The sequence below is a fragment of the Sardina pilchardus genome, chromosome 20, assembly GCF_963854185.1.
Source record: "Sardina pilchardus chromosome 20, fSarPil1.1, whole genome shotgun sequence".
NCBI classification, from domain to species: Eukaryota; Metazoa; Chordata; class Actinopteri; order Clupeiformes; family Clupeidae; genus Sardina; species Sardina pilchardus.
In genome coordinates this window covers 4,385,453-4,397,467 of record NC_085013.1, presented here as the reverse complement: position 1 = coordinate 4,397,467, position 12,015 = coordinate 4,385,453, and the positions used below count along the sequence as shown (strand labels likewise).

Below are 12,015 nucleotides of genomic sequence, written 5' to 3'. Positions count from 1 at the left end.
GAGAAGTGGAAAACGCTGCAGCGAAATGACCCATTGCCATGGAGAGATTTGACTATGGCCATGAACGTGTGTGTGTGTGTGTGTGTGTGTGGTAGCGAGTGTTTCACAGGCAGCACACAGTGGGCTCTGGAGCCTGGTTGCATTCTCCGAGTCAATTGCATTCGTTTAGCAACTCCAACAAAGCCGTGCAGGCTTGGTAATGGAATCACTGCACTCTACAATCCTATTGGCCAATACCCTAGAGGGCCAGTTTCTTCTTCGACAGCTGCAAGAGCTCGCCGATTGACCCTTTACACACACACACACATACACGCACACACATATACACACACATGTTCCTGCTCAGAAACAGCCAGATAGCAACTGTGAGTCCCTGAGCAAATCCATAAGCTGCTGACAGTGCATTAACGGGAGGGAGGGAGGGAGGGAGGGGGGCAGAACGAGGGTGGGTTACAATAGAGCAGAGAGCTGCAGCCTAAATTGGGGTTCAAATAAACGGCGTGCCGTCAACAGTCCACCGCCAATCGGATTGCCTGTATGCCCACCCAGGACCTCAGACTGACAGCCTCAAAGAAGAACGCCATCGCAGCAACTTCCAGCAAAATCCACTTAACTACTCTGCTTTGACGGTGGACACACACAAATACAGTGCTTATAATCAAATGTAGAGCTGGCTTGTGTGCACACACAGATGTGAGACCATATGTGTGTGTGTGTGTGTGTGTCTGTGTGTCTTTGTGTGTGTGTGTGTGTGTGTGTGTCTTTCAATCATCAACTAAAAGGCCCAAGAAAACCAGGTGGACGTTCTCCCAAGCCAATCGATCTCCGTTGCTCCACAATTTCACGCCGTGCTGAGATGAAAAACACACAGTGAAGCCTAATGGCGTCCAGATCCAAGACTCTCAGGGGTCCCACACGGGTCTACACCACAGCACCGCTCTTACCAAGGTGCTACAAGTTGTCTGAACTGATTGACTGCACTTGGGAGTCCTTGTTGACAGCTAGGCTCCGTGCATTTATTTATTTATTTCTATACTGGACCCGATTACTCAAGGGATCTGGGGGGTATTCCCAGTACGTGGTTTAGTGACAAACCTGGGTAAGTTAACTCAGAGTAAGTGGTAAACTTCCTACAACAAGAGCCCAATGGCATTGTTTTGTTAGGAGAATAAAGCGGTACAGCTCTTCTATTAGGAGGTTTACCACTTCCTCTGAGTTAACTTACCCAGATACTAAACCACGTACTTGGAATACCCCCCAGTACCTGTTCCGTGTGTTACAGTATGTCCCAACAAGTTTTCAAACTAACACATCCTCATACCTTGTGTGTGTGTGTGTGTGTGTGTGTGTGTGTGTGTGTGTGTGTGCGCTTGTGTACGTGTGGTTAGGTGAGCACAACAAGCGCCCACGTATGGGAATTCGTCAGCTTGGCATATTTGCTACTGTAGCTTGTCTGGACATTACATCTACAGTACGTTCTGGCCCAGAATCACGTTCCAGTCAGAGCTTCTCTCTGGCGCATTACTGTAGCCCGACTGTCCTCTGATGTACGTAAGGGAACGCTCCCCTGCGGACCGTGAACTCACGAGATGGCGAGTGGCCGGCGAGGAGAGAGGAGAGAGGAGAGAGGACTGTTTTTTTTACACAAGCTGAGCACCAAAGCTTAATGAGATTAAGCGGCAACCCCATGTGCCAGGCGGGGGGGGCTGTCCGTCTCTCTCTCTTTCTCTCTTTCTCTATTACTCTCTCTCTCTCTCTCTCTCTCACCCATCGCACGAATCTTACTACAACCTGGCCTCTTTAGAAAGTGAAAGGATGTGATGCACAACATTTCTGAGAACTAGCAAAACCTGTACGACACATTCAAGTCCATGCGGAATTCAGATTCCAACTAAGGCCATTACATATAACTAGTACATGCTGACACAAAACTGAATTCAGTTGTCTAAGGACAGACACTGTTTTGTAATCTAACAGGAGTCATTTAGCCGTAGTCTCTTGAGTCGTAATGTTGTAGGAGTCTGGAGTCAGAGTTCATGGTCTGGTATGTCCCAAGGCCCTCGTCTGAGATCTGAGGGGTTTTGAAAACAACCTATTAAAAGCACTGGACGTCGTCATGGGCGGACCCATTCACAGATAACCAAGTTACCAGTGATTAAATCTTCAATGTGGACACAGAGTACTCCCAGTTCGACTGCCTTAGAAGGGAACTCCTGTTTAGGTTACACAATTAAATTACTGTACAGCTCAAAAAGGCCAGGATGTAGCGGAACACAAAATGTTTACTTCATCCAAAATAAAGGTCAGTTTTAGCCTCTGCTGTAGACCACTATACGGGTTACAATGGATACCATTCATTCTCCAAATAGTTCACATAGTCCTACAGAAAAATATGCTACCAATGCGACAAAACTCTTTGTTTGGACGAATGCTGTGGGACATTACACGCATAACATACTGTGTTTGTACTGGGAGTACCAGGCACACTGTAAATCAAAGCACGAGTTCTCTCCATTACCCCAAACACCATTGATTAGCTTTCAGCTGGTTAGAATCAGGTGATCATTGACTGACCAATATGTTGACTTTGCATCACTTAATTAATTGGCAAACAGATTGATCTCTTCAGTGAAGCCTGATATGTACTGTAGACTGGAGCCGGTGACTGAGCCCAGGTTCTGGAGGACGAGTGTGCAGTTAGTGAGCACTGGATTAACCCCGGAGCCTCTGAGGTCGAGTGTGGCAGCAGACGCATTTCCCTCCCCGTGTCTCTGCGGCGGAGCTCACGAGGGACTCGCTCACGCCTGGCCAGCTCAGAGCGCTAAACCCCTCCTGCCTGAGACAGCGTTTCCTTCCAGCAGCAGCAGCACGCCACATGGCTTCCCTTGATGGGTAAACACACACACACACACACACACACACACACACACACACACACACACACACACACACACACACACACATAAACATACACACGCACATACACACGCACACGAACACACACACACAAACAGAGAGACACACACACACACACACACACGTACACACTCTCAAACAGAGACACACACACACACACACACACACACGCACAGCTGAGAGTGCTGAGAGACGAGTTTCCGTTGAATCGCCTCCATGCTAGCCCAAGTCCCTGGGCCCAGTTAAATCATCTGGCTGTTTCCAGATCAGCGCTGGGGTTCATTCAGAATTCCCTTTGTCATTTTTATTCATGTCTCTTTCCTTCAACAGTCTTTCACCAGGGATATCCCTGCCTGAAGCATGCTTTGAAAAGAAGGGGGAGGGGAGGAGCAGGGTTGTAGACTACAGAGCTTTTTTATTCTGTCTCGCCTGACAACGAATGTATTACAAGTGTAATAGTGGCAAATGGAAAAACTGACAAAAGGCCAGTACAGAGAATGAACACTGAGTTTACAGTTGACAGGGAACAGTGTGTGTGAGTGTGTGTGTGTGAGTGTGTGTGTGTGTGTGTGTGTGTGTAAAGAAAAATATCTATATACGGTACTGCCACAGCTAACAACAAGACCGTGCAATGACAATTCACTATGCTGCACAACGGTGGCTCTGTCTCTACCGTAAAATGCAGCTTCAGCAAATCTCTGTCAAATCTGGGCACTGAATTCTGTATACAAAACATTGAACCGTCACCAAGTAGCACAACACATAATGATCTCTCAAACCAGCAAACTGCTCCACTGATTCAAGTGCCTCTCGGAAATCTCCAAGGAGCCGACCAGATCCATTTTCACATTTGTCCCAAGTAGTCACAAGAGAGAACGTGCATGGCATCACGCAGAGCATGTCTTCCCCCCCTCTTACAATGGAAAATATTGTTGGGTTTTGATCTCCTTTGGCGCTTTAGTGAATCTATTGTTGGCCGTTTTCTCTGTTGTGTTTCCTGTGAACGGTGTGTTAGTGCTGCTGACTTCACACTCACCCTGCAGGGTAGGCCACCAGGCCTGAGCGCGGGTCGCTGGCCAACGCACGGTTCCCCAATGTGGTGATCCCCAAGACCTTCTCGAGCGTTACCTGCGAAAGCAACATGGGAGAACGGCGTCAACAGGGACACGGCCACCCGTATTATCACAAACAGTGGACAAAGCATGGAGGACAGCTTGACAACAGTCGCTATCATGAGACTAGCATTGACCTGATAGTTGGATTGTTTTGTTGTGGTAGCGTTTGCATGTTTGGCGAGCTAGTCTGAGACACACAAAGCAAGCTTATAGAGGAATGTAACTAAGAGACCAGTTCACAGTTCCATGGTGATTTGCCAAGACATCAACAAAGCTAAGCAGGAAAGATTCAAAAGTATGATTATTATCTCAATATTTACAAGGAAAAAGTGGAGTTGGAAACAACAAAGCTATGCTAGATTTCCACATAAAAGGGCTTCATAGTTTACTGTTCCAGTGCTGTAGGTCACACTTCCCTTGTTCCTTGTTGATTTATATTGAGTGTTTTAACACGTCGGAAGCTCTCATTGATCAACTCTGCCTTTCAAACACTATTGCCAAGTAGGCCTTATGTAACTTGTTAAGATATCTGGACAACTGATGGACTGGGAGCAGTGACTCTACTTTAGCCCAAGTACAGTAACATGATGAGGAACAACATGCTACAGATTTAATCAACCCAGCTGGAATAAGACATGAGGAACTTTGCTGACAGATAATCTTTTAAACATCCCAAGATATCTAAATTGAAAATGTTCAGTCACTTCAGGATTCACAGGATTCACCTTCTCCATCTGTTTCATATACTCAACAAAATTATAGTCTAGCTCAACTACTAGATCAAAGTTCTTTCAAAGAGCCAAAAAAACAAGGTCATGGGGTTAGTCCCCATGGAACAAACATACTGTACATAATGCTGCTTTTAACTTAAAGGTCTGCTAACCACATGCAAATATGCAAAACATATATGAAGCTTACAAACCACAGTAAAGAGCTGAGCTGTATAGCACCTTTCATACACATGATGCAGCAATACAAGTGCTTTACATTTGAGGCACAGTGAAATATAGTGTAGGCTAAAGGCAAGAAAAGCCCTGAAAAGCAAGTTAAAATCCTCAAATCATCAGAAGTGTCAGCTGGGTTGTTTCACCAGCACTGCATTAAAACAACCTTTAGAGTAAGCTAGATAAAGCGAGCAAACGTTAGCTTGCCTCAGCACTTACAGTGGGTCCTCTGAGCTTAAAAACTCTCCTCGGCTGCAGCATTTTCTCAAAGTGCCCATTTAAACTCGCAGCTCACAGTGCGTTTCCCCTTCCACGGGAAGCCCTGCCTGCGTCCAGCTGTGCCCAGGGGTAAGTCCTGACTGGACACTTCGTGTCGCCACGTCAACAAGCTGATCTAGGTCTGGGTCAAATCCATCAGCCATTTAAAAAGTTAGGTGCATTGTTCTCACAAAAGAATGCACATACTCACTATAGGAAGGGGAAAGCAGACAGAGAGCTAGAGAGAGAGAGAGAGAGAAATAAACTTAAGCGAACACGTGGACACAGCACTGTTCATCCCAGTCACTGTGTGTCTCACAAATGAACGTGTCAGCTGTGCTGACTGTTTTTGTTGATCAAGGGAGGCTCATCACATGACAACGTACTTCTTCTGACTTCTGTGGAAAACACTGCACGGCTTCCACCAGCAGCCCGTATTTTGTGTTTTCATCGCCAAGGTCTCATCAAGCACACACCGCCACTCCACGCCCTCCCTTTTCAGTGCTTGTCATGGACTCAAGGTGATTTCTGGTGCTCCTGTAGCAGGGCCACATGGTAATAACCTTGCTAGCGTGCCTGGCTTACTGAGCAGCGATAAACACATGGCCTGGTTTTTTTTTTGCACAGACCTATTCTGCTATAAATCAAAGAAGCTCACTGCTGACTCTGTCCTCAATTTCACCAGTCAAAAAGCTAGAAAAAGTGGAGCCAGGTGTATACAAACTTCAAAGACCTACATACTGTAAGAGGGAAGAAAAGTACCTATTGCATGCAACCCGAGACTGAAAAACAGAGAACCTGAAACACATAGCCTAATGTACAGATTAAAGATTTAAAATCCTACATGAAGAAGACCAAATAGGAAAACAGCATCAAGTTTTGTGCATGGATCACTATTTATCTTTTTTTATGTCTACTAGGTAAGAGCAATGTCTATCGTTTGAAGCCCAACCTTCAACATAACAACATAATCATTTTCAGGTGAATCCTGGGTGCTGAAACTCTCGTTGTTAGTTTGGATACAGTGTTGCTTAAAGGCATTACATCCAATGGCGGAGAATAACACACATACCACTGAGACATAGACCAGCCAGACAGAACACCCTGTGCTGATAGGAAAGACTGCTTCTTATCGACTCTCTAGCCTAAATCAGAGTTGCCTCGAGGTGGTCTTGCAGATCTATAAGTATTCACATTCAAGCTCATCTTCCTTTGTCTGGTGATAGACTCTGGAGGGGAGCCTTTGTCTGAGGTAGTTGTAAAGACATCCAGGCTATTTCTGTTGGCAAGGCATCCTTTCATACAAACTGCAGGTTTATCATCAAGCTTTTAAAATCCACCTAATATCTTGCTGTGAATCTAAATTAGTCACACACACACACACACACACACACACACACACACACACACACATGCTCTGACATAGAAAAATAAAATAGCCTACACACTCTCCTATCAGTGGCACTAGTGTATTGGATGTGCTTAAAAGATTAATTTAGCCAAATTCTGGGAATTGGCTAAAATGTTCACTCACATTTTGTACCTCATTTACACTTCTGTCACACTATAACAAAGAAAGTCCGAAAGTCCCAAATCCGAAAAAATGTAATATAATAGCCGATATGGATTTAAAGACTGTTCCATGGTAATCAACCACTAAGTGAAGTGCTAGGCTACATATTTATGCGTAAATATCCAACTAGACAGGATTGTTTAGAAAATTACATCCCTCATACAGGATGCAATAACAGAAAATATGACCTTTACCGTTTGTATCTCAATGCCACAAATGGAAATCTACTTCCTGTATATTTGTCATTATGGTCTGTCTATGAAAATAACTTTTGGCTTTGTGGACTTAGAACAATGGACACAAAAGAGAGAACGCGCAGACTGACAGCAACCACTACTTGCTCGATCACGTAAAATCATCAAAAGAAATATCATTAGGCATGGTGGTTTTGAGAATCAAATAACAAATTCTATGAATTCCAATCTGTTTGTGAATAATCAGCCTTGCTTGGTTGAGTAGGCACATTTCAACAAACAGATATCTGTCATACAAATATCTGTGACAAATCTGACAGAGAGACAATAAGGCACAACTGTAACTGAAAGCTCTCCACAGGATTATGCAGGCATAACAGGCCTAGGATCTGTTATTTTGGCATTTCAGGTTTATTTTATTCCAAGATTGATTCCAAAGTCCTTCAGTGGGAACTGTACATTTACATTTGGAGTGATGAGTCCATTTATCTTGAGGAGGCATGGTCATAGACAGTTCTCAAATCAATAACACCCCACAGCTTTGACAGGAAAGTGCAGTTATGTGCGCCAAGTAGGACTGCACAGACAATCAGGAAGGAATGACACTCTCAAAGTGACTGGAGGACATGGCTTAGCAGCCACACACATAGCCACACCACTGACAGGGGATGATTTATTAACAATCTTTTCAAAACGAAGCCCATCTGGTTCGTGATATTTTTTTACATTTTACCTCTGTGTGTTCAGTCTCAACGGCCAAATCATAGAAAAGATTAAACCTTGATTCTAGTTTACAACATCTTCCTAGGTTTAAGCAGATGCCGTTTTCATATTAAAAAGTGCCAACTGACTGAAAGGGTACCCCAGAGTCTTTAAGAAGGTGTTATTGAATCCTCCTAATAGGCCACAGCATGCACGTCTGCAAGCTGGCAGGCAAAAGCATGTGCCAAACACAAAGTCTCCTCACTCCCATTCAGCAGTTTCTGGACGGTGTTTGTTTGTCTGTGTCTGTCTGTGTGTGTGTGTGTGTGTGTGTGTGTGTGTGTGTGTGTGTGTGTGTATGTGTGTATGTGTGTGTGTGTGTGTGTGTGTGTGTGTGTGTGTGTGTGCCTATAGGCTACTTGTGCCAATACTTTATCAATGACATGATCACCAATGGGGGAATCATGCATATTTCTCTGCCTGTGCAGAAACTAGGCGATGCATCAACAACGTGGCTAGAGGACAACCTTGCAATCAAGCTTCATCCTTCATCCTAGAAAATGGTCTGACTGACAATGGTAAAATATCCGAACCTGTCAAATAGCTGTCAAATTTCATTACACTACAAGAATCAGCTGATTTCTAAAAGAACTGCTTGGGTAACATAAGATATCGAGACAGTCTGTTTCGTAATCGTGTAAGTTCAAAAGATGGGGCAATTGGCAAATGGTAACATACAGTAGAGTAGGCTATGCGGCATCGTAGACAATATTGCCGGCGAATGCGTTCGGATGGTTGGTCAGCTATATGGCTAGCTGGTTAAGCTTACATACCTTGTTAGAGAGATTCTCCTTGTTGTTCCCAGGTTTACTTCTTCTCAGCTTTATAGATGGTGAACGCAGCAGACTTTTAATCCGACTTTTAATTGTAGAACCTTCCACCGTCATCTTGGAATTTTTGTCAAGAATAAATGAAGAATTCATGAGTCCAAACAGCTCTTCAAATAGTCCAGAGGGGAACTCAAAAGACGGGTAGTAGCTACCTATTATATTAAAACCAGTTATTCATAATATTTCCTAATATGCCCGTACATTGGGACTGAGACCAGGTTAGCTATCGTCGTCCTATGAAACCAATGTGTCTGAATGTTGTCCGACCGTTGTGCAGGTCCTAGTCGACTCCCGCGAGTATGCTGTTTCCATTGAATGCATTTTAGAGAAATTAACCATGTTTCATTTCTAAAGTCTGCGATTCTTTGATGAACAGCTCATAGAACTCCGCAGCCCAACTGCGTCTTGTGCCATCTCCTCCTCCTCGTCTCCTATAATCAGACAAACACGTTTAGCGACGCAGCAGCAAAGCACAGCACTGTATCTGGTTGGTCGGAAGCCCTTAAAGCCTCTGAGAAAAAAAATCCTTTGCTACAGCTGTCTGCTGCGAGCCGGTGTATTCACAGTAGCTTTACCCTGGACGAATGAATATGATTTTCGGCACTCGTTTTGATAGACATTAGCTACACATTCAACTCATTTGCTATGATGGCGTAAATCCTTTCCAACAGAGAGGCTATTTGATCATAAACTAAACAATTCACCTCAACCTTTGATTTAGATCTTTCTGACAGCTTGCCATTATATTCTTATTCACAGGCTTAGGCCAGGCTCATAACATATAACCTGCATTCCTCTTCGTCTCTAGCAGCTGGCATGAATGAATCTAACGTTACCAGAGATAAACTGGCTCTGACGTTACTGTATGTCCAGAAAAAAAGCACTGAGCTAGCCAGCTTCGTATCAAAACAGCTAATGTATGTGGCTAGCGAAATGAAGGTTTTAAACGATTTACAATTCGCGTCTCTTCAGTGCTTCACCAGAATCCACCCAGATGGAAAGACTGAGGCATGTGATGTGGTATAATCAGTTAAGGCAGGCATAGATATATTAAATCTGGAATTAGCTTGCTAACAGCATGTAAAACTTGCTCAACGTTACAGAGCAGGCGCATGTCTGTGATCAGCTGATCAGTTGTTTGCAGAGCTTTCTCTCAGAACCCCAAATTACAGATATGCAGGTTTTGACTTAACTGTACACAGCCCTACATGTAACGCAATATTCAACATATATAAACCTCGTAAAGTGTCTACTTCGATCAGATGGTGGTCTTCACAACTACATCCTTCCCTTCACCATCCTACAAGAGAACCAGTTGCATCTTAAAAGCAACAGCACTGCCCCCTAGTGACGAAGTAAGACTTTACACATGGTACTCAGATAATTTGACATAGACTGTAATAATTTATGCGGCGCTGCCTAATTTCCAACTTACCATGCCACGTTCCTTCTTCTAATTGGTGTGTAAGGACCTTAAGACAAATTAGGTTGTTATATAAAGCTTATGATGGTTCGAACGCTTGTCTTTTGAAAGTAAATTAGAATTAGATTTTGGAATAAGAAGCAGTATGGGTTTATTGGGGGGCCAGGGGACTGGGAAAAAAAAAAAAAAAAGGACAGCCAGGCAGAGAGGAAATACAACTTTTATTGATTATAAGCTACCTTTAAATAAACATGCATATATTTGATTAAGTTACTTAAAATGACACCTTGACCACATCTCCAGAATGCATTTTATCTAAATCAAATTACAGTTACATGAGCCCTTTGGAAAGTAGCCTACATTTAATCATACTTCATCCAACAAGCTTATTCTTTTTCTTAGGACTGCTGTTGATTTTGATCACACTGATGGGCTCCACAGTTTTTCCTCCAAAGTCTTCTTTCTTTGCCATGTGCCAAAACTTCCTTCCCTGGCTCATCACCCGGTCCACTCCCTTGCGCACCATTTCCCCAAATCCCTGTTGAGTGTGGTAAATAAGTGGATCCAGGCAAGCGTTCAGGACTTGCAGCAACTGTGACGCCTCAATTAGCAGATTCACCACGTGTGCCACCCAACATGTGTTGTTACAGTCGTTGAGCGTGAAGAAGATGATGCAGGCCACGATGTGCAGCAACTGCCCCGGCACCCAGCACACCAGGAAGTTGGCAATGAAGACTGAGATCAGCCAGATGGTCTTGTCCCGACCATGAATGCTGCCACCCCCACCGCCACCCTGACTCCACTGCTGCCGGGACTGCTTCATGCGGGCCATTATCTTCACATAGCACGGGATGACCAGCAACAGGGGAACAGACACCTGGACAGAGTAGTAGGACAGTAGGTTGTAGGTGGCCCCCGTGGATCTGTACCTCGAAATGACCACCGCCCCACAAAAGGGGATCTTGTCCCTCCTGCGCACCCAGTAGAGGATGTTAGGGTGGCTGAGGTAGATGAGGAGGATAGTGATGGCCCACAGGAGCAGGGAGACCAGGACGGCGTTGCGTGGCGTGCGGATCATGCGTGACTCCAGGGGGAACACGATGGCCAGGAATCGGTCAATGCTGATGGCACAGATGAACATGGTGCTGGATGTGAGCCCCACAAAGTATATGATCTTCACCAGGATGCACATGGACTCGCTCATTGTCCAGTGGTAGTCCGTGCTCATGTAGACCGCCCAGGGTACGACAGAGACCAGGTAGGCCAGGTCACACAGTGCCAGGTTCAGGACCCCGATGGAGCCGATGCTCCAGGGTCGGTTGTGAATCAGGCAGATCCAAACACTTCCCAGGTTCCCGACTATGCCCAAGAGAGTCAACATGTAGAAGATGGGAGGAATGACACTGGCCAAGTACAGGCGGTTGGATTTACAGTCCATATAAGGCACCAGAGGCAGGCTCAAGTCCCTTAACATGGTGCAATTTTTTGTCCATGCCCAATATGCGCTGTTATTTAGCTCAGACATTGTCAGGAATTAGGCAACCTGAAGAGATTGAAGATAGTTACCTCAACAATAGTGACACTAGCATTGCCTAAAAGAGAATGCTTCCTATTTTTATTTCATAGAATCAGTTTAAAAACAAGTTGATTCTTATGCAGTTTAAAAGTCTAAAATCAGTATAAGATGTAAGATGAACTGAAGAGGTTTTCAGTTTCTAGATGCAGTGCTACAGACATGCCACACAACTCACCATCAGAAGAAGTTGAGGATCAAAGGCACAAACACATTGTTACTCCGGGTTTATAAACCCCCGTCTCCTGTCCTTTTGTGTCGCTTGGGATTGCATGAAACTAAAATTCACTCAAGCTTTTAGAGAGCATTACATGAAGGTCATCAGATTTTAATTACACCCCCCATAACCAATCTCAAAGGTACCATGTAAATGTCAAGAACATCACAACTGAGGGTTAGTGTACATGGATATTAGTCCAAGTTTTTT

The 12,015-nt window shown here is 44.4% G+C and overlaps 2 protein-coding genes across 4 annotated transcripts in view; both read right to left on the bottom strand.

Annotated features, from left to right (window-relative positions):
* Positions 1-9,022, bottom strand: part of mapkbp1 (mitogen-activated protein kinase binding protein 1) — a 53,591-nt gene extending 44,569 nt beyond the window's left edge. Inside the window, exons 1-3 of one of the 3 annotated variants that reach the window (XM_062522900.1) lie at positions 8,794-9,022; positions 8,536-8,649; positions 3,953-4,044 (exon numbers count right to left, since the gene is read on the bottom strand). In XM_062522900.1, the coding sequence (XP_062378884.1) occupies positions 3,953-4,044; positions 8,536-8,649 (206 nt within the window). In that variant the 5' untranslated portion in view covers positions 8,794-9,022. Of the gene's footprint in view, positions 1-3,952; positions 4,045-5,194; positions 5,342-8,535 lie in introns of those variants that run through there. The other 2 variants (XM_062522899.1, XM_062522901.1) reach the window with 2 other exon arrangements.
* A 1,366-nt stretch (positions 9,023-10,388) lies between these two features.
* On the bottom strand, positions 10,389-11,489 carry LOC134067953 (C-C chemokine receptor type 1). Its single transcript, XM_062523446.1, has one exon. It carries the CDS (start codon positions 11,487-11,489, stop codon positions 10,389-10,391), a length of 1,101 nt encoding a protein of 366 aa, XP_062379430.1.
* Between the last annotated feature and the right edge of the window lie 526 nt (positions 11,490-12,015).